This window comes from Trichechus manatus, unplaced genomic scaffold (genome assembly GCF_000243295.1).
Source record: "Trichechus manatus latirostris isolate Lorelei unplaced genomic scaffold, TriManLat1.0 scaffold00226, whole genome shotgun sequence".
Taxonomy (NCBI): Eukaryota; Metazoa; Chordata; class Mammalia; order Sirenia; family Trichechidae; genus Trichechus; species Trichechus manatus.
This window is the reverse complement of record NW_004444162.1, coordinates 2,309,986-2,333,466: the sequence shown is the minus strand read 5'-3', so window position 1 is coordinate 2,333,466 and position 23,481 is coordinate 2,309,986. Positions and strand designations below refer to the sequence as shown.

The window sequence follows — 23,481 nt, the reverse complement described above, 5'->3', positions numbered from 1 at the left end:
GAGTTTGTAATCTAGTACTGTCGCTCACAGTCCTAACTACGTTCCATAATCTTCTCATTTCCTAGCCTCTCGATGTGACAGGTTTTGTTTTGGGAACTCTTATTATTGAAATTAATTTCTCTTGGACTGTTAGGTTGGCTTAGTTTTGTATTTCCCAATTTTTAAATCACTAGGGGGAGCGGTATGAGAATAACTATGTCCTCTATATTTGTTAACCTGCTTTCCTCACCGGTTCGCTTTCCCCTCCACTCTCTCAGTCTTTTTTCTCTTTCGCTCAGTTCCTTTTACATTCAAGCTGTGTAGGGGGATTTAAATTCCAACCCGGAACTCGGAATCGCCCGCCCTGCATGACGGGAGTCGTAGTTTGCCCGAAAGTACCTCACCGTCTTTCAGGCCGAGTCCTTCCGACTGGGAAAAACTACAAGTCCCATAACACGTCCCCGGTGGGGGGGCGGTATTCCTCCTCCTCTATGCGCACGCGCCCTAGGGCCGCAGAATTTGAATCGGCGGCGTTGTTGTTGACGCCATATTGGGGCCGGCGGCGGGTGGAAGAGTCATACAGTGGAGGGGGAAGCGGTTGGACGTGTTTGTTTGAGCTCCTGGAGCCGTCTCACCCCGTAATCCCTCCGCATCGGTCGCCGTTCGCAAGCTACTGACCTTAGTCAGGCACATTAGGAGCCACGTTCAAGCCTCACGCGGCTGTTATCGACTGCCGAAGGGAGCAGGTCTTATCGCAGGAGTGCCTCAGGCGCGGCGCAGAGCTCACACGGACGGCGGGGGCGGCCGGAGCTTCTCCCGGGGGTGCCGCGCCTGAGGAGGCGGAAGAGCCCCCCCTGACGCGGCTGGCGTGAGCTGCCGCCACCGCCCCTCTCGCTCTCGCCCCGGCCTCTGCCCTGCCGCGGAGGCAGCGGCGGCGGCGGCGGCTCTCCTCTCCTCACCTCAGCCGGCGCTCCGCGACCCACCTTTCTCTCTCTGAGCCCGTCGGTTAGGCTTGCCCCCCCACCCCCTCCCGTCACCCTTCCCCGACCCCACCCGAGCCCGGCGCCTCCACTGCCCCCGGCCATGGCTTGCGGAGCCACTCTGAAAAGGACTCTGGATTTCGACCCACTGCTGAGCCCGGCGTCCCCAAAGCGGAGGCGATGTGCGCCATTGTCGGCGCCCACCTCGGCCGCTGCCTCCCCGTCGGCGGCGGCCGCGGCTACAGCCGCCTCTTTCTCGGCCGCCGCTGCTTCGCCGCAGAAGTATCACCGAATGGAGCCATCCCCCTTCGGCGATGTCTCCTCCCGCCTCACTACAGGTGGGTCCCGGCCGCCAGGGTGGGCGAGAAGACCGGGGTCCCGGGATGCGGCCGCTGAAGCGGGGGTTCTCGACTGTTCCGCGCGCTCTCAGCAAAGTAGCCGGGCAACCACATTTCTTTTAATTTGCTTCTCCAGCTAGGGAGACACAATAGAAATGGCCTTATGTCATGGGGGTAGGGAGGTGGGGTGGGTAGGGACCGTGCCCTGTCGGTATTGTGGGGAAGAGGAAGATGCTTTTCTTTGGGCTGAATGACTGGAATTGAGTGTTTCCGTAGTCGGCAGAGCCCCAGCGGAAACGATCAGAGAGAGCGATATTATTCATAAATTTAGGCGAGAAAAGGGTCACATTCACTCAAATCTCATGTTTTTTTTTGCCTGAATCGATTGGTTGCAGCTATTAACGCTACGACTGGGGGGTTTGAGGTGAGGCGGCAGCCCCTCCTCCAGTTCCGACATGGCTGATTTTAGTAGAAAGGGGGTGGGGGGTGGGGATGGATGTCACTGGGGCGAGTTCTAGGCCTGTCATTAATCACCCACAAGAACGCCACTTTGGCTGAGTCAAGACCTGTTTCCCTAGCAGGGTCAACAACAAAGAAAATGCTCTTCCCGGGTACAGTAACATGACCACACAATGTGTCTAAACCAGAACTAAACCCATTGCCGTCGAGTCGATTCCGACTCATATCGACCCTATAGGACAGAATAGAACTGCTCTATAGGGTTTCCAAGGCTGTAAATTTTTACGGAAGTGGACTGCCACATCTTTTCTCCCGCAGAGCGCCTGGTGAGTTGGAACCACTGACCTTTCGGTTAACAACCGAGCGCTTAACCACTGCGCTACTAGGTCTCCTTACTATATGTCTAGACCCCGAGAAATCCTGAACTTTTAAAGAAAAGCAAATTGTATTGAAAACTTGGGCTGAGGATTTGGTTTTAGTTGGAAATGCTTTATTTCTGCCCAAGGAATATTTTGGAGAAAACAGCCTAGGCATTAAGAATAATAGATTAACCCCAGATTTCATGGTACTTCAGACTATTTTTGCTTTTCATCTTGAAACATTTCCTGAAAGTGACTATGGGGAAGTGCCTTTTGGCTGCTTCGTACAGCGTGTGTATGCCAGTTTTTTCTGTACTTTGAAAGCCTTGTGTGCCCCTGGCACAGTCCTAGGATAGGCTTTTGTGGACTTGAAGTGTAAGTCTGTTTCCTTTGTGTGTAGCATGCAAAGGTTTCGTGTATGAGCCTTTGGTAATAATATGACCCATAGACAAAGCCTTTTCATAGCTTGATGTAAATGTCTCATTATCCTTAGTTTAAAACAAAAAAAAAACAAAATCTGTGGGCAGTATATAGCTTTGTTTTTGGTAACTTCAATTTGAAATTGACTGAAATTTTTTAAAATTTTATTTTATTTATGTCAGGTTTTTAAATTCCCCTTTCCAGTTGGTGGTGGGGGGCGGAGGGTGACTCAGATACCCAGACTTCCATTTTTGCTATTAAATATTTGATCTAACTTAAGAACATGCTATTTAGAGTGGTAGTGAGCCTCGAAAGGAATTCTCAGGTAATTTTAGTTAATGACCATATCTGAACCGTCTTCTGTATAAAAGCATTCACTGATTTATTGTTAGACTTTACTTAAAAACATAAAGGAAACAATGGTAAGGATGAGCTGATGTTTAATATTGCAGTTAGAGTTTGTCTTTTTTAGTGAAATGGTGTCAGTTGAAATGGTATCATGGAATCTGTACTTAACTAATAAGGCCATTTGAAAATAGCTGTAGCTAACCAGCAATAAATTTCCTTCAAGGGGGTGAATTAATACAGTGTTAGTTTTGGGAGCTGTAGCTAACCAGCAGTAAATTTCCTTCAAGGGGGAATTAATACAGTGTTAGGTTTGGGAGCTAAAGTATATTTCAGTGCTGAAGTAGCCTTGAGCATATGGTAAACCAGCCAGAAACTGTACCATTTTCCCCACTTTAAAGGTAACTTATTCTAAAAGAATTGTGATCCTTTGAAAACTTATGATTTCATTGATGTATTTGTAGCATTGGTTAATGCAGTTGGCTGTGAATTATCTCACATTTCAGTTGATTAAGTGGACTGTAACAGTAAAACAGTTGGAATTGTTTAAAGCCAGCTAATTCAAATTCACTTTCGTTTTCAAAATATTATTATGTCTTACGTTCTTCAGGGTACTTTTGGACATCTACGTTGAAAGGTTGATCATATTTTGAAATCTAAAGTCACGTGCTAATTGAGTTTTACTGAGTCTGCTAAAAGTTATTGGGCTATTTTAGCAAATTTGAATATTTTTAACATAAAAAGTTGACAAGGGAAAGCAGTTAAAATTACTATTTTTTTTTTTTAAACTGTGATTTTGAATGACATTCTTCATGTTATTTAATTTGGCTTTGTATTCACATGGCCAGTTTTGGGTATGCTCCTGTCCGGTTTTTTGTAATGATGTTGTCATAATGGGAGCTGCAGTGTTGTGCAGGTATTAAGGAGTTTCCCAGTTGTTATGTCACCAAACTTTGAAATAATTTTCCCATCTACCTAATATTTAGATTCCTGTTTTTACAGTGATGATTCTTAAACTTTACAGGACTGAATATCATATATCCTTATTTGAAATAAGTAGCAAGAATTGCAAGTAGACAGTCCCTCACCAAATTGAGATTGACTGGGGGCTGTGCCAGAGCTCTTCTGTGAGTTCAAGTATAATTTTAATAAATTAGAACTAGAGTACTGAGGTGAATTTTTTTTCAGAGTGTATTTATAATTTTTCTTCCATGCTTGTTCTCCTCTGGATGCTTGTATAGTGTTTTCTGATGGTGTAGTTGAATTCATGTTGGAGCTTTACTAGTAATTTCAAGTTTTTTTGGTCAGATATTCTTTAATAAGCAACCTTGGACATCTTCTAAACCCTAGCTATTAGTATTTGAGTCATCCCAAAAGGTGATTACAAAGTTTGTCCTGATTACTATTCTTACTTAAATCAACATTTTTCAAACTGTTGCAACTCAATATCAGGAAAAAGGAGAAGGCTGGCTGAGCTGTTAAGCATTCTTAACTGCAAGACTTGGATCCTTTATAATGCTAATTAGCATTGTGACTATTTTAGGGGGCTCGAATATGCAGCATATCCGCAAACTGACTTGTTGTAACACCTGTTAGACTTTCTTTGCGATACTTGAGGTGCTGTTTCAGAAATACTGTCAGGGCCTAGGGCAGGGGTCAGCAAACTAAGACCCTATTTTTGTACAGCACAGGAGCTAAGAATGTTATTTACATTTTTAGATGATTGAAAAAGAATCAAAAGAAGACTGTTTGGTGACAAGTGAAAAGTATATGAAATTCAAATTTCAGCATCCATAAATAAAGTTTTATGGGGATATAGCCACACTCATTGTCCATGGCTGCTTTAACGCTATTATAACAGAGTTGAGTAGTTGTGACAGAGACCATATTGCCCCAAAGTGCAAATATTTACTGTCTGGCCTTTTACAAAAAAAGTTTGCTCACCCCTGGTCTCGGTTGTCAGCAGTGAGGTTTATAATAACCCTGGATGTGGAAAAGGAAAAGTGGATGATGAGTGGAAGTATGGGAGGAAAGAAGCATTGACTGTGATGGAGGAAATGAATACCTTTAGTAGCTGCATCAGTACTAATCCAAGTAAGTTAGTTGAAAACAGATTCAAGAAGTATTGGTCCGTCTTGATTGGTTTTTATAAAATCTCAGAATATTACCATTTAGCCAAAAGATTGTCATTACATTCTCAAAGACAAAATTATTTTAATAAAACTAAAATATTATGCAGTGTTACAGGAGACTGTCAGTCAAATCCAGCACGTTGTTCTCATAATTAGTATGCAGTGGATGGTCTGGTGAAGTGCTCCTTCTGTGGATGTTAAGCTATTTGTGAGTTTGCTAAGTACATTCATATGCATTGTTTATGTCCTGGATAGTGCCAAAATAGTTAACTTGCTGACCTGCTAATCTAAAGTTTGGAGGTTCGAGTCTAACTAGAGGCTCCTCGGAAGAAAGGCCTGGTGATCTACTTCTGAAAAATCACCATTGAAAACCGTGCAGAGCACAGTTCTACTCTGACATGCATGGGGTCGCCATGAGTCGGCAACTGGTTTACCGTTGGCAACTGGTCTGCCTTAAGAATTGAGTTGGGTGAAGAGTTAAAATTCCTTTGTAAGAATGCATTGTACTTACTGGAAGCTTGCCATTAAAACTGGATGCTGCAGCTTGTGAATGGGGAAGGGTTTACAGGAACATAGATTGTTCACTCTCGACATTGATGCATGAATGCAAATGGAGACACCAGTTGGCTTAAATGAAGTATAAATGGCTCTAGGCAAACAAACGAGATGTCTGTTGGAGGAGGCAGAATCTCACTTCAGATGCCATTTATTTTGAGCCAGAGTGTTTTAATATTTTGTGGTTATTTAGATAGCTCTTAAGTTGCTTCTTGTTTCTCAGTGTGTTTGGCAAATAGACTTTTTAAATTGTGCTTTAAGTGAAAGTTTACAGTTCAAGTCAGTTTCTTATACAAAAATTTATACACATATTGCTGTGTGACCCTGGCTGCTCTCTCCATAATGTGACAGCACACTCCTCCTTTCTACCCTGGCTCCTTTCCCTTTTTGCCTTCTCATCTTGCCTCCGGACAGGAGCTGCCCATTTAGTCTTATGTATATGGTTGAGCTAAGAAACTCTTCTTCTTCAGGAGTATCATTTTATGTCTCATAGTCCAATCTAATCTTTGGCAAATAGACTATTTTTAATGGTCTTTGTACATTGGATTTTAAACCTGGTATTTTATTAGGACTGCTTATGTAGCTGCAGTTATTTCATAGTTCTATGAATTACGCATTTGAGAACCCTGTAAGTTTATGGCCATCAAAAGCAGAGTGCAGCTGTATTCATTATTGAGCTATTTTGTTTTGAAGGTAGAAAAATAAAACCTAATTTGAGCACAAAAACACATAAGGTAAACATGGCTACATCAGTTTGGTCTCTCTTTAGATATGGATACTACTACTAGCCGCCGTGGTTGCTTTGGAGGCATAATCTGAGATGTAAGGAAGAATAATAAACTTCTTTAATTTCTGAATGGCTTAATAGGGAAAAGAATTATGTGTATTACTCAGGTCTTTCCTGAGTATTTAGATAGACCCAGGAAGACACAGTGATAGAAACACTTGTTTTGAAAAGTTGAGAATAAAAGAGATTCATGAAACCCAGTTTTGAGTATTTTCCTATTTGCAATGAAGCTTTTGAGTCTCCTTCCTCTTATGTTAAGAATGCAAAGTGGGTTAAGTTTGGACCTCATGTCTGATTTTTTATTTCTAAAGGATTTGAATGATTTAAGTTACATCAAACTTCTCATGTGATGAGATCATATTGCAGCTATATTGAGCAGGCAGTCCTTGCAGGTAAATAAAAATTTTAGTGTGTGTCAGTTTGTTCAGCTTTGGGCATATTTATTTATTTAGGTAGGGCATATTTTGCCAGATTTTGTAACCTTTCTTGTCATACTAGGTTTTTTTGGGTGGTGGGTAGTGGTAGTGGTTTTTAACCTTCCGGCACTAGAAAAGCAGTTCATAATGTACGTTTAGTTTGTCTTGGGATATAACTTTAAAAATTTTGTCATTAGTTTTTTTATCACAAATGTCATAGACAGATAATTCTTTAGAACTTTTTGATATTTATTGAAATTGTAATCTTTTCATTAATACAGTTTTGGGGGTTTGACTTAGTTTTTAGGACCGGGCAATGTTTCATTCTGTTGCACATTAGGGGGTCACTGTGAATTGGAAACAACTCAGCGGTACCTAACAACAACAGCATGTCTATTCATATATCTGGCTTTTCTCAGCTTTACTGAAATCTAAATTTCAACTCTAGAAGTCACTTGTTTAAATCTTTATGAACCCATTTGCATTTCATATACTGTGCCAATTAGGCAGAGGGGGAAAAAACATGAATAAGACAATCTCTCAAGGGATTGATGGAGCAGCCACTACTGATATTTTGCTTTTTAGCTATCTAAACTTGAATGAAAATATTTTAATCTTTGTGCTTGATTAATTTACCTATTTTAACTGCTTGTGTGCGTATCTTCCACAGTAGCGTTATTGTCACTTTTTGCAGCCTAAGTACTGAAATTGATTTACTGGTTAGCTTATACTTTTACTACCCCTGAAACTTTAAAGAAAAATTGATTTTAGATGAGGCTTGAATCTTGTTTACTGGCAAAGTTTCTGAAACTCTCTAATTCTATGATACTTTTTGACTTTGGTTTAGCATTCACTTTCATTTTGTTAACCTTTCGTTACTACATTTTTTTCCCCTTAATTATTAGAAAACTCCCTCCAACAGACTAAAGGGAAAGGTTGGAGAGAGGGTCTCTGGAGCATTTTCTTTCGTTTCCCTTTTAAAAAATAAGATACTGTTGTGGAATTGATTAGCACTTGAGGAATAGAAAGGTATAGTGGAATGTGAAAAATCGTGGAAAGTTAGTTTTTCAAACACTACTGTCCCTGAGCTGTGCCTTTATAGGGGGATTGTCTTGTTTCTAGTGCTAAAGTATTCTCTGGGAGGAAAACTTTTCTAAGGTATAATTGGTTAAAAGTATAGGAGATTTTAGGTTACTGTGACAGAAGAGGGAAACTAGATGCTTACTATTAACAACCATCCATGGCCCAAGGTAAAGTAATGCATTATATCAGAGGCTGGCACTGTAATTAGTCATACATGAGTGGAAATGCTAACCTACCACCTTAGAATAATTCTGTATTTTTAAAACACTAATGAAACATTCCAATTGGATATAGTTGCCTATCCTAAGATCTATCCTAAGCAGTTTAGTGTCTCTTGAAGCATGCCTTATGTAAATTTCTGGATGTACTTTGAAGCTGTCTTATAACTAGCTCTGTTATAGTAAGTGGTCATTCTGTTCCAGGCCTCTAAATAGATCAGAGTTATGTTCCATTTTGGTTACCACCTTCTTGACAGTAACGGTTTTGAAGTTTCAGTGTATGAAGTGTCATTACTATATGGTAGTGATCCCTCTCTTCTGACTGAAATCTTGTTTTTTAAAAATTAGCTTCCCTTATGTGATCGTTGTAACTTTAGGTATGTAATGGAAATCTGGCTAAGTGTCATTACACGATACTGGAGAACGGAGAAGGAAGTAGTGGTTGAGTTTGGGCCCTAAAGTTAGGCTGAGGTCTGGCATGTTCCAGCTTTGTAACTTTTAAGAAGACATTGAAGGGGGGGACTCATTTTCTTCATCTGTAAAAATATGCACATGATGATAGTAGTACCTACCTCCTAGAATTGTAAGAATGAAGAGCATTTCCTGCCTCATAAGGCTAGAGATGATCATAGCAGGGCAACCTCAAATGGAACTTTTTTTTTTTTTAACACCGTCCAGCAGTCCTACTGCCCTCTGCCTTTCAGTGAATAACCTTGCTTCCTACTCTACAGAAAAAAATAAAACCACTTGCGATGGAGTTGACTCTGACTCATGGTGACCTCATGTGTCACAGTGGAGCTGTGCTCCATAGGTTTTCAATGGCTAATTTTTTTGGAAGTAGATCGCTAAGCTTTTCTTTTGAGGTGCCTCTTGGTGGACTCCAGTGTTTCAGTTGGAGCTGAGTGCATTAAACATTTGCACCACTCAGGGATGTCCCTAAAGCACTCTGCAGTGTTCTTTTTAGCTGGAGTCTTCTGAGGATCCCACTTCCCTCTGAAGGAGCGTTACCCTCTTGATGATTCCCTTTTTTCTCAACTGGATCTTTGCTTTGGGCTTTAAATATTCTCAAGCCTATCATTATAAAGTAAGTAAAACATCCTCATTCTCCTCCAGCTATTATCCAGATTCCTCCCTTTCAAAAACCAGACTCATAGTTTTCCAGTAGTCCTTTGCTTCCATTTTTCAGTTCTCAACTCTCTCTCAGTGTATTTGTGCCTCCAAAATAGCTCTTGTGAAGTCACCGCTGACTTCCATGCCACTCAGATCAATCCTTATCTTGTTTGACCCTTGGTGGCACAGTGGTTAAAAGCTCTGCTGCTAACGAGAAGATTGGCAGTTCAGATATACCAGCTGTTCCTTGGAAACCCTGTGGGGCAGTTCTACCCTGTCCTGTAGGGTCGCTGTGAGTTTGGTTTTTGGTGTAGCATTTATACTGTTGACCACTCCCTTCTTTTTGAAATACCTTTTTTTTTTTTTCCTTTTGTAACAACACTGTTTTCTCTGGCTCCTTTTACTGTCTCCACTTGCCCATTATACTTAAGAGTTACCTAGTTCTAGGTTTAACACAACTCCTATCCTCATTTAATATCCCCCTAAGCAGTTATATGCATGCCTCTTACTTCAGTTTCCACTTACAGGTGACTCCCTAATTTATATCCTTAGTTCAGACCACTCTTAATTCCAACCATGGGGAATTTTTATTGTCAGATCTTCCCAGTAGTTCCTCCCCTCCTCACACACACACCAGAAACCAGAGTTTTTGTGAAATCTATTGATTTTTAAATGTTCGCAACTAATTTATGTTATAAAATACAGGATAAACAAAAGATGTCTGAATTTCCAGTCAGCACCCTCTGGTGTGAGAGGTGGTCTTAATTGCTATTTTAAAGCAGACATGATAGGAAAGCAAATCAGTTTGTTCACTACCAGTCACATAATGATGAACATGAATTTCATTTTTTTAAAAACGTGTTGTGTGAAATGAACTTAATTGGATTTGGGTAATAGGGAAATCATTGTGGAGGATATAGCTCTTAAACTCTTAAAATGATTGAAGCATTACGGGAATTTGAGATGGTGCAGAGTAGGTGTAGGTAGAGCAAGTTTGGGGAGGGTAAAATACATCAGTGTAGATAGCAGTAAGTTAGGAGTTCAGGACAACCTGTTGATAAAGATGAGGGCCTTAAATATAATTGCCAGATGACTGTGATCTGAACAAGCCCAAGGCTGTATTGGAAAGAATCAAATGTATGTGTGTTCCTGTCATGTAATGATTCTAAGTAGGTCCAATCAAGCTAAATTAATTTGTGAGTATTTTCTTGCTGGGAAGTGGTATGTTAAGCTTAGAACTGCAAAAGCCATTCAGGTGAGGGTGGCAAAATGAATTTAGATCAGCTTAGATATTTTTGTATTTGTAATAATCCTCACTGTTACTGCCTTCCTTCTGCTCCCCTCTGTTTCCTGGTATGTCCGGTAATTAACCAGCCACCTCCCTTTTTTTTAATTGTCATGGCAAGGGAGTTAATATTTTAAGCAGGTTCCAGGCAAGTAGTATCACTGAGTGACGGAAACTTAGGTGGGGACTAGTGAACCCCAACTTGCTACTGACCAGCAGCATCAGCACCATCACATAGGAACTTGTTAGAAATACAGAATCTTAAGTTCCACTCTTTACCTACTGAATCAGAATCTACAAGATCCCCCAGGAGATTTGTATGTGCACTGAAGTTTTTTTTGTTTTTAAACTTCTTTATTACGAGAGTGTTACATGCTTCCTGGTCTATTAAACACACACTTGGATTGAACCTTTAGAAGCACTAGAGAATTTATGCCCAAAAGGTAGCAGCCACTGTACAGTTTGAGCTGAGTTTTGCCACTTGGGAATATAGCTCAGTGTTGCCACATTAGTCTAGCTTCCCCCCTAAGAGCAGCCAGAAATCGTTTTATGTAAAATCACCCAACTTTTAAATGTTGGCCACAAATTCACACTTAAAAGAAAGTGTTCAGGCCAAACACGTCTGTGGGCTCGATTTGGCTTATGAATCATCATCAGTTTGCACCCTCTGGTTTCCTGGTATGCTGTAGCTCAATTTTTTTGTGCATATTTGTGTTCTGTAGCTCAACTTTTGTGTGTATATATGTGTTGGGTGCCCTAACAAGGAGACAGGTTTGTTCTCAAGCTTGATTGTACTGCCCTGGAGTTGCTATGAGTCAGAATTGACTGAGGGCAGTGGGTTTGGGTTTTGTTTTGTTTTAGAGTTTTTTGTTTATTTGTTTGTTTTGTTTTAGAGTCCCCCTCAGGTAGTCTGCTTTCCCAATCCTAGCAAACCTTACCTTTCCTTTTCTTCATGGCCATGACTAATTGGAATAGGAACGGGACCTCAGCTTTGGAACCACATGTTTTATGTAGCATGCATGTTTTGGGCTTTGGATTTTGGATCAATTTCCCTTTGCTGTCTCCATTTACTGCTTTCTTTTGGTCTGCACTTTTCAAGCTTGTAAGCTATTTGAGGAGATATTCGCAAGTAGTAAAGAACTAAACAAAAGCAACAGGGTAACACATCCCCTTAGAATCTAGTGTAATATAGATAGAAGTGTGAGACTTCTTGGGTCTCAGGGAGGAGCCATCTGTTGATACAGAGTTTTGTTGCACTCTTTGCATTAGTGAGATCCCAATGTGCAGTTAATTTGTAGAATTTATGCGTAACTTGCAGGGTTTTACAAATTGAGTCATTTATTTCAAATAAGTAATCCTTGGCTATTTTGGTACCAGTGGAATAGTAGAATTTGACCTGTAGTGATTGTAGTTTTTCTTCTTCCTATAGGAAGATAAATGAATGTCTTTTATACCATAAAATATATTTATAAAGTGTAAATTTAGAACCTAAGCTAGAGGCTTGTAAAGTATGGTTGATAATACCCTATCATTTATATAACTGTGCAACTGTATTATGCATATTAGGATTCATGTGAATTCAGATAGCAGTTAAAACTGTAGGAGTACCTTGACTATCTTTGTTTTAAGTAGGTTCCAAGCAAGTAGTATCAATGAGTGATGTAAACTTAGGTGGGGACTAGAGAACCCCAACTTGCTACTGTCCAGAAACTCTTGTTTCTATTGTTGGCCTTATTCATTGTGTCCAGGTTTTCTTAAGTAATCAGTGGCAACTTAGATATAAAAAATAAGACTTTATGGATATGGAACACAAGTTTACTGTTAATATCACAAATTTTTAAAGCTCATGTGATGGATTCTTGATACGGTTCTGCTTTTAATGTAGCAGTTATTTTAAAGTGACTTGAAAATGACATCAGCTCATTCTTCTTAGATAGCTCTTGCCTGGAGAAGAAAATTGTACTTAAGATTCTTCCAAGGACAACATAAGAACTGTTCATTTTCTGAACAGATGATCCTGGGAAAATAGTTGATTTACAAAGATGGATCTCCAGGGCAACTCCCAGTTGTGTTTTAATTTATAAAGTAGACCTGACAGTATCTATTATATAGTTTAGAGGTTTAGATTTGTTATTTTATTTGAAACAGTTTAACTTTAGGTCTTTAGTTACTGCTGGTTTTCTATACTTAATTATGTATAGGTTTCCCAAATCATTTGTGTTCTTGCCTAGAACTGACAGACTTCCAAGATTTTTTAATCCCATTGTTTGAGTTGTCCGTTTAGATGCACTTTCACTTTACATTTTTTCAAGGATACTCCATAATAGAAATGAATGATCTTATTGGCATATAGTGATAGAAAAGGCTCTTAGGCACCTAAACTTAAAATTGTTTATGAAAACTTAATATTTGATCTAGTAATGATGTCAGTAGGAAAAAAATAAGGCTTTATGGATTTGGAGCAAAAGTTTACGTATCACAAATTTTTAAAGCTCGTGTTATGGACTCTTGATATGGTTCTGCTTTTAACACGTTTTCTGTTGCTTCTAATTCCATGATCTTCCCTATGCTGTCAGTCCAATCTTGATGCTGTTTCTCCTGCCCTCATCAACTGTTAGTTTATATCCCATCAACTGCTTTCTCTTGTTTCTATTGTTGGCCTTATTCATTGTGTCCAGGTTTTCTTAAGTAATCAGTGGCAACTAAGAAAAGTTAAAAAATAGTAAGTGGGGAGGTGGAGGAGGTTGAGAGTAGGCTTAATATTGCCCCTTAGCCAGGTTTTTTCTTTTCACATTTACCTAGTTTTTTTTTTTTTTTAAATTATTGCAGAAGATCAAGTGCTGCCTCACTGATATCTCCTACCTGTTAAAGAGGAGAATTTTATTCGCAATTTCAATGGCATTTACTAGATTTGGGCATGAAAATGCCATGAGTCATGGAATTTGCTGATAATTGACTTTCACCTAACCTAGTATAGTGGTAAAAAGTCTTAGCTGTATTTCATGGTACACAAGTAATATAGTTTTAGGATTTTAAAAAGGGATATACAGCCATTTAGAATGTAGATTGTTATGAAGATAACTATACCTATTTTGCTCTAAGTGACTGCTGTAAATTCAGTCTGTACTTCATAATGCAAATAGGAATACTAGATGATTAAAACTGGAGTATGCAACTGATAGTGCAAGTGAAGCTTTATTTGACTTTTTTGTTGTTTTAATGAACCATAAATTGTGTTGGCAGCACAATACCAGATTTTACACGTACTTGGAATAAAATGTTACTCAGTAGTTTGATGGCTAGATCTAAGTACAGTCATGCGTCGCTTAAAGTCCTCGATACATTCTGTGAAATAGGACATTTTGTGATTTGGACATTGTGTGAACACAAGATTGGATGCTACTGCCTGTGAGTCAAAGCATACTGTTATACGGTAAACTTTTTATTTGTAAGTAGGGAAAATTCACATTAACAATATAAAGTACAGTACCTAATCCAGTAACTTAGGTGTTTTATTATGACTATCAAGACATATGTATTATAGTTTATATATGTACTGAACTATTATACGCCTGGCAGTGCAATCGCTGTGTATACAAGAGACATGAGATACACATTATGTGTGGGAAGCTGTTATTTGCACTGTGTCCAGTTATGTTCACTACATCCCGTTTTCCAGTTGGGATTTTTGAACTCTTATAATAAACCTTATGGATCCACAGACGTCTGTGGTCGGACATTGCCCGAACAGACGTTATGTGGCGCATGACTGTAGTTTACTACTAAGTACGTCTATGTACTTTATCCATATATGGAAGGCTTCTGTACAGCTGTTATAAAAGAAACTTAAGTCATCAAAATATCTAGATTGAGCTTAGAAATATGAGTTGTGGAATAGTGAATTTGGAGAAGTTTCTTGAGTTAGCAGCTTTAAAACTTTATACCTTTAAACGGAGATTAAATTGAGTTTGTAGCTGGCAGTTAGCTGTTTGCTCCTTGTGCTGCTGAGATCTTGGCCATGTTAAATTGGGCCATTCACTGCATAACATTGTTGATCACATGTTACCAGTATTAGAGCATTTGAGGGCACAGTAAGGCTTAGATGACATAGTCGAATCATATTAGATGTAAAAAGCAGTGCAGGCAATACCACACAAGATTCTTTAGCCCTTTAACTGACAACACCAAGTGTTGGCAAGGATGTAGAGCAGCTGAATCTCTCATACATTGCTGGTCAGAATGCAAACTGGTACAGTCACTCTGGAAAGTTTGGCAGTTTCTTACAAAGTAAAACTGTATGTTTACCCATGAGAAATGAAAACCTCTCCACCCAGTGACTTGTACTTGAATATCATAACAGCTTTACTGATAATAGCCCCAAATTGGAAACAATCCAAGGGTCCATTAAAAGGAGATTGGATAAACAAATTGCGGTATATACATACAATGGATATTGGATGCTCCTGCCCACAATTGGATTCCAGTTGGATCCAGTTAGTAAGAAAGAAGGAATTACTGATTCACACAGTATCATGATGAAGATCATACACATTTTGCTGAGTGGTGAAGTTAAGTCAGCCACAAAAACTACAGTGTATTATTTCGTTTGTATGAAATTCTAGAAAAGGCAAAACTATATAGGGACAGCAGATTGGGGGAGTAATTAACTGCAAAGGAACATGAGAGAACTATTTAGGGTGATCAAAAGTTCTGTACTTGATTGTGGTGGTTCCAAGACTGAATTCACTTGTTGAAACTCAGTAAATTGTACATTTAGAATTGGTGAATTTTGTTGCTTGTAAATGATACCTTAAAATTCTTTAGCTTGGTAGTGATGTATCTAAGTATCAGATGTATGGAGGTTTGTAAAGCTAAATTTAAAAAAGTTTTACCATATCTTAATCCTGGATTAGGTAGATAACTGTTGAGGCTATCAATTGAACAAATTATGTTAAAAGTATTCTTTTGATACATCTTAATTGTGCTTCAGTTAATTTTTTTTTTTTTTTGAAGCAAAAGGAAGACTAAAGTCACCTGAGAAACAGCTGTCTGGTGACCAAAAAGTGTACATCAGTCACACAAAATATAGGTATTAAGGTCCAGTTACTCTGGGCTCAAAAACCAAACCTGTTGCTGTCCAGTTGATTCTGACTCATAGTGGCCCTATAGGACAGAGTAGAACTGTCCCATAGGGTTTCCAAGGAGCAGCTGGTGGATTCAAACTGCCGACCTTTTGGTTAGCAACCAAGCTCTTAACCACTGCGCTACCAGAACTCCACTCTGGGCGAGTGCCTCTTGAAGCACCTTTTGAAGCCTCTGGTTGTGAATAAACTTTTAAGATGTTTTGAAGGTACTTTAAATCAGGATGATGGTAGCTTTGAACAGAAAGTGATAAAAGAATGAAGCTTGCTGTCTGCCAGAGATAGAAATATCATTGCCTTTATAACTTTTTAGAATATTGCTACAGAACAGAGTTCTGCTGTTAAAAAGTAGGGATATTTGTGCTTGTTCAGATAAGTATAGAATGTTGCACTAGTTTTATAAGACACCTCTGGTGAGTCTTAGGAAGCCCATTTATATCAGGGTATGCTTAGAGCTCAATAGAAAGCCTTTCTATTTCACATTGGTAATTTTGCTTATAAAAGTACCTGGATTTATAAATATAGAAAAGAACTGAAAATGAGCATAACCCATATTAAACATATGCTAACATTTTGAAAAATGTTCAGTACAAATTAAAATACCCCACAATCATCCTGAAGTTATCATTCCAATGTGTGATTTTATACTTAAAGCACACATTCATGTATATTTAAATGTGTTTACATGCAAAATTTACATAAATGCTAGCTTACTGGATCTTTTATACCTTGCATCCTCCCTCCCCCCGTTGAAATAACAAAATTGACAGTATGTAATGTGTTCAAGGGACTGATTTGATGTCCTTTAGAGTATATCTCTCAAAAGTCCTAAGAGTGCTTCTCTACGAGGGGAGTGATATAAAATGAGAAGACAGGTAAAAAATAAGTATATACCAAAGAAAATCCCCAGTATTAAATTTACAAAAGGATTGTCGTCACTTTACATAAATCTTTAGCCTTCAATTGAGTTTTCATTTCTTAAGCTTCATTGTAGAATGTAATATTAAAGTTAGACTCTGTTACACCTATGAATCTTTTTATTGCCACCTTAAAGTTTTATTTGTTTGATCTTGCTTTGGATTTGGATTAGTAAACTTCTTGGGATTTAGTTTCACATGGATAACATTAATTTAGGAGCTATGGGGGGTGGATGTGATAAAGTCTCTCGAAGAGTAGAAGCCTCATGCAGGGATTTTCTGGAGAGGTCAAATGGTAACTATTTTGAATTAGAAATCTTTCCAAAATGAATCATTCTGGCCTTAAGGATATACTGGACACAGTATTACCCCCGTTTTGATGGTTGTGGGTCAAGATAATTGCACTGTGGTGATCGTGTATCTTATTTATTGGGTACCTGTTATGCATCATTTTACATGGGTTTCTCCCAGCCCCCAAGATTCAGAACCACTCTTGGCTGTTAATGCTATAATATTCTTAAATTCTGTTGAGCTTAATATTAATAGCCATGACCATTTAATGTACAATAATATTTTTTAACTCCTGTCTACTGTATCATTTTGCTGCCTAATGTCACCTCTCACTGATGTGTGCTTAAATGCACAGTCTTATCCCTTCTAATTATCTGTGGGTGTGGAAAAGTCTAATATTTCTAGTGTATGAATAAATAAAATTTGAGTTGGGGACTCTTAAGAGAGTAAAATGTATGTTCTAATGCATGGGCTCTCTGACCTTTATTTTGAATGAAAGCCCTTTAAATTTTTTTGTTAATCAGTGCTAACAAGAATGATATTGTTGAAATAGCTGTATTCCTAGTGGTATGTATGTGCTGTTTCTGAATGAGTGCCTCTATTTATGTTGAAACTACTTCCTCACAGAATGTCAGTATTCTAGATATTATTTGAAGAGAGAATATTTTAGATAGATTGATTCTACTAAGTAATTGTTGGAAACCCAGTCTTGAAAGTTTTTATCTTGCCAAATTTTAAACTTTTTTTCTTTTAGAACAAATTCTGTACAATATAAAACAGGAGTATAAACGTATGCAGAAGAGAAGACATTTAGAAACTAGTTTCCAACAGACAGATCCATGTTGTACTTCTGATGCACAGCCACATGCATTTCTCCTCAGCGGACCAGCTTCACCAGGTAATAATAAACTTAAAAAGTGAAAGGAAATGTTACCAGTATGGGGAACATGTGTTCCAAATTGTCTTTAGTCTTTTAAGCTCCTATTTCTACCCCTTAAGAAAAAAAATACACAAGTAATGCATACCTGTATATAATTTTCCCAAATTGGACTTTTATAAATGTTATGATTTGTAGCCTGCATTTTATAAGTCAGCAATATGCTATGTACTTCTTTGTTAGATATAGGTATACCTTGCCATAACTGACTATTATGCCATTCTGTGGATTTACCATAATTATTTAACTATTCATTATTGATAGACTCAAAATTTATAGTATGTGCAGAAATATCCCTGTAATCTACTGTCATCAGAAGCAGTCTAAATTCATGAGGGGGAATGAGACTGAAGATCAGCACAAAGCTGATTTCCTGTGAGGTGGAGGTCAGACATACCTCCACTCTCTCAACCTTTTCACTCTTTCTGGACCAGCCCTCCTTCCCACGGCACACTTTACCTCTTTGTTCGATAATTCATTGCCATGGCTACACAGAACTTACAGACCATACTCAACAATTATGTGGGTTATTAGGGAAGTAACAGGCTACAACTCAGGAGACAGGAGACAGGATACAGTTTGTCCTTCAGGAGCTTCCAACCAAGGCAGCTCTCAGCTGCTGCTTGGCTGTGCCAACCGCTGGGCCTTCTCTTGGCCTCTGCTGCACTTGGGCAAGGGTTACAGCTATTTTGGCACCACCACCAAGTGCCAGGAGGCACCCTACTCTGCCAGCAAGCCTCCTGCCCGAAGACGTTCAGCTCTCTTTAGCTCTGTGGGTCCTCTGTGGGTTGGCAGGCCCTCTGCTGCCACCTTGTGCTAGTCTTCTGGTTCCCGCTGCCAGTGCTGCTGCTGCCACCGCCATCCTATGTCATCTCACACTGTCTCCAGTGTTAACAGCTGTCTCCTGGATGGAAGAGGTTCTCAGTGCAGGGACCCTGGATCCAAAGGACATGCTCCACTCCAGGCTGTTCTTGATGGTAGTGAGATCCTCCTCCACCTCTGTGGGATTGTGGCACTATTAAAAGCCTAACAGGATGGCAAAAGTGACCAATCCCCTTGGTAGATCATAGTCACTTAATTTGCATAGTAATCGTCCAATTCCCAGAAGGTCACTTAATCTTATTGGGTGGTTTTATGCACCCTATTTGCATAGTAGACTAACCAGTCCCTTTGCAAGATTGTGGCCTAGCAAATCATTTTGGCAGAACTACAAACCCAGGGTCAGAAAGGCCATATATAAGAGAAACCCATTGCACTGCAATCCCTGTGCATGTACATACCCTCACACACATCCTGTTGGTATGGATTCTTAAAAGTGGATTTTTTTTTTTTTTTTTTTTTAATCTTGTATCTGTTTATACCCTCCTTTTGTTGGAGGGAGTGGTTTGCAAATATACCTTTCTTTTTAAAGCAGAAAATTGAGGACTCGGAAGCGAAGGCAGAGGAAAGTTGAGTAGTAGCTTCTTGCTGACAAAAGACGATCAATAGTGGTTCTTAACCTTTAGTAAAGTTATCAGCAAAATATTTTTTCTAGTGACAGCCTTTACCTGCCTCTCTTGCCTGCCTGCCTGCCTGCCTTCTCATTAGGAAAACCTAACAGAACTACAACAAAAAAATCATTCAAAGGTCATGAAACAGTCATATAAAATTAGATTAGAAAACATGAAATTATTCAAAACTAAAATTACTACAATACTCTTGCCGATTTAGGGGCCAAATATAAGTGGGTGAAACATGGTAAAGGCACATAAGGATGGAGACAAGACTGTCAGCAGGAAACCAAGACCATTGTCGTTTATTAATCAGTTTACTTCAGACGATCAATTAACTGGCAGCCTTAACTAAGCTGGGAATTTGAAAGTAAGTGAATATAGCCTTCCTAGTTATGGACTACTGCGCACTTTATTCTTCGATAGACACAGTCCTAACAAGCATAGTTAACTGGTCCTAGCCATGGCAGGTTACAATGATCAAGGCAAAGGAGAGGAATAGAGAGAGGATGCCAGAGGCAGATACTCAGAGCAAGAAGCCATTGATAGCAAATAAGTGTGTATGGGCATGTATATAAAAAATTGCAGCAGTGTTACTAATGAATGATGATCATAATCCTGAGTTCTCAAAAAGATGAATTTCAGATGTTTTTTGTTAAGAAGTGGGAAATAATGATTTTTGGAAAATCAAAGTGCCTTAAGTAGTACTCAAAGAGGAATACATTTGTAAAGAAAGCATTATTTTATATGGAGTATGGAGTATCTCACCATTTGATAATGCCAGGCGGGCATTCGATTAATAATCTTTAAGAACTCTTAACCATAAAATTTAAATGTTGTTATGTTAGGCATATTTTTGTCAGGATTTCCTTTTCTTTTTTCTTGCAAAGTGATCTTTTAATATAATTAAACACAAAAACTTCATTAGAAAAAGTACCAAATTCAGATAAATAAAAATTATCAGTGTTCCTTCAAGAGATCACAGAAATGCACTTTCTCATAGATTTCTGCTTAGTGTCTTAAAATTGTTTAATTTTGTTATTACCACAAAATATTATCAAAAAACAAAAATTCCTAGTGGGTATAAAAATAACTTGCCCAAGGGAATTTGTTTGCTAATGAAATTGACAAACACTAGCTGCTCTGGGGTTTAGTTGCTTTAGGACTCTTGGTGTGGTAACAGTGTAGTTGTATGACTATATAATTTCGAGCCTATCATTATCAGCTTAATGCTTGAGCTTACTTTTCCAATGATAGAAATGCTGTTGTTAATTAAATGGGAGTTAATGGCCGCTGTGTTCAAAAACCTATTGAACCAATTTTACTCTTTCAGCAAGGGATGAGTATCCAGATTCCAGAATGTTTTCAAGAATAAATGTCTCTTAAATGGGGTCGTGCTGTACGCATTCTTCTGTAACTTTTTTTTAAACATAAAGGTTTTATTGTATTAACATGTAATCTATTTTCCTCTTCTTTTTTAGAGTGAAAAAAACCCTTTTAAATTAAGGGTTTTGGAAAACAGGAGTGTTGCAGTGAAATGGTGGTAGAATAATACCTAGTTTGTTGTGGGCTGTTAGGATATTATGTCTTTGAAGTATAGCAGTGTCATCTCACAGGCATAAATATCATTTGTTAATCGGGAACAAATAACATTAAGCTTTAGACTAGAGATGTTATTTCTATTATAGGAGAGTTAGTCACTAAAACACTATGGTGTGGTACTTGCCAGAACGGAGATGGAAGTTTTGTAATGGGGCGCATCATTGTAATGTTTGTTACAAGTTTTGTGTTCAGAAATTGTAAATTTCTCTACTCACCTTTAGAGTGTTAAGTTTTCCCCTTATTTTTTGATTACATTTTGGTATGATTTTTTCCAGTCAGAAGCTGATAGAATTATTACTTTAAACCTGTTTTAAGACTGCTTGGGAAATGCTGTGGTGAAAATTGATAGAAAATGCTTTTTTATATATGAATATTAAACGTGTTGCCATCAGGTCGATTCTGATTCATAACAACACTATATTAAAAAGATAAAAATAAAGTCTTAAGTTAGAAGATGCTTTGTATGATGGCTCTAAATCAGGTGCTGTTTTTTTGTTATATAGGGACTTCATCTGCAACATCCTCACCATTAAAAAAAGAACAGCCTTTATTCACTCTACGGCAGGTTGGGATGATCTGTGAACGTTTGTTGAAAGAACGTGAAGAGAAAGTTCGAGAAGAGTATGAAGAAATATTGAACACAAAACTTGCAGGTATGAGATGAGTTTATTTTAGAGTTTTCCAGAAACCCATGGTAAGAAATGTGTTACTTCCTGCGTGTAGTTCAAGTCACTTAGATTACTCTTTCTATACACTGGTACAGTATATTTTCTAAGAACCAGGGAATTTCAGTTCAAGAAAGGAAATGAACTTTCTTATAGCTCAGGACCCACCTTTAGTGACCTTGAGAAAAAAATATTAGCTAGCCATGTAAAACAGCAGCAGTTTTAGTGACCTAGATTTTTCTTTTGATGTTCCCTGTGCTAAACAGATTTTAGCTGTTTACCTCAAATTGGCTGTTTATTTTTGAACTTTGAATCTTCTATGATAACTTAGCCATCAGTCTAGACACTTGAAAGAAATATCTAACTGGCATGGTGTACATCATTTTAGAGTATCAAACTTTAGTTTTATAATAATCTGGCATTTGGGATTAATAAAAATTTTTTTTGATAATCTCAAGTGCAATAAATAAAATTTATTATGTATGGTGACTTAATCAGAATGTTTTTAAGTTTTCAAATTTTAAGCCATGGATTTTACTGGATATAGATACTGTAAGCTTTTAGATTCTTAAGGAGTTAAATCAAGATACATAATGTAGGCAAGAGAATATGCTTAGCTCTGCAGCTTATTTTCCTTTTAACCTAATATTTTTTGTGGCATTTGATTAAGTTACAGGTAGATGTTTTTGAATGTTGTATATTTTATTAAGTAAGCTTTCATTGACCTGTTTCCTCTCATTATGGTAAATTGCCATTCATAGACCACTTAGAGTGAACTTTCAGAGTAGAAAGATATCTTTTTATTTTAAGCCCTTTCATAGGTTAGGAAATAAGTCCCACCCAGGGCAAATGTGATTTGGACTAAAACCTACTACTGTACTCTTTCCATTTGATACATATTTTTTTTTTTTTTTTTTATTACTGAGGCTATATGTCAGGTTAAAGTGCCAATTTAGAATTGTTTCACTATCTGTCTTGGATTTTCAGAGTTCATCTAGATCTAATATATTAGGGAAAGCATTTTACACATCATATAATTTGACATATACCTTTATTTATAGAGCAATATGATGCATTTGTGAAGTTTACGCATGATCAAATAATGCGACGATATGGAGAACAGCCTGCTAGTTGTAAGTATTTCATTTTTGAAGCTTATAAACTGAAAACAAGACAGTCTTTTAAAGGAAAGACATTTATTATAAATATTTTCATACCCAAAAAGAGATTTTAACAGAAAATCTTTGAGAAAAATCACGTAGGAAATAGGCAGCAGAATTCACAAGGCTTACTTTTGGTTACTTAAATACCTCGGGCAGTATTGGGGATGAGACTTTGATACATATTTGAGTTTTGGCCTGGTCTTTGCACTAACTGTCTTTTTTCCCCCTTCAGATGTTTCATGAATCACGCTTTCTGCAATTGTGGGCTGCCTTGTTCCTTGTTGAGTTGTTGCAAGAGGTCCCAATTATGACATGCAGCAATGCCAGTACCCCTCTGTGAATACAGGTTATTTCAAGCTTTTGTCAGTGGCAACCACTCTTAGGTAGCAACTGGTTTTGGAAATTTCCTTATGTCAGTACCACCTGGATGTGGATCTTTGCTACCTGTATTAATACCAGTGGCGTCATTTGCTATATCATTACAATTTGGCTTCTTATATTAATGATATGTTTGAAAAGGATTAAAGCTGGTATTCTAGAACATGCCTTTCACTGGTTGTGTAAATAAAACTGTAGAATGACACTTCAGACTGAAGTTAGTGTGATTTTTATTATGCACTACAACGAAGCTGTAACCAGTTATTAATACTTTAGAATGTAATCCCAGGACAATGTTACACAAATAGCCTACAGTGTTTCCTGTGAAATAGTGAAGGAGGAGGGTATTTCTATATTCCTGGACTTCTTGGGGTTTCAGAATGGGTTTACATGATTTTTTTTTTTTTTTTTTTTTTTTTAATCTTGTATCT

At 38.1% G+C, this 23,481-nt stretch overlaps 1 protein-coding gene across 3 annotated transcripts; it reads left to right on the top strand.

Annotated features, from left to right (window-relative positions):
• Positions 1–530: 530 nt before the first annotated feature.
• Positions 531–23,374, top strand: AKIRIN2 (akirin 2). 3 transcript variants are annotated; one of them, XM_004388987.2, is made up of 5 exons: positions 531–1,297; positions 17,570–17,713; positions 21,348–21,497; positions 22,571–22,642; positions 22,905–23,374. In XM_004388987.2, exons 1-5 carry the CDS (start codon positions 1,063–1,065, stop codon positions 22,913–22,915), a joined length of 612 nt encoding a protein of 203 aa, XP_004389044.1. In that variant the 5' UTR covers positions 531–1,062; the 3' UTR covers positions 22,916–23,374. The 3 variants fall into 3 exon arrangements, with proteins under 3 accessions (XP_004389044.1, XP_023598730.1, XP_023598732.1); XM_023742962.1 differs by having other exon boundaries at positions 1,059–1,297; positions 22,571–23,374; XM_023742964.1 differs by lacking the exon at positions 531–1,297 and adding an exon at positions 1,327–6,746 and having other exon boundaries at positions 22,571–23,374.
• The last annotated feature ends 107 nt before the right edge of the window (positions 23,375–23,481 follow it).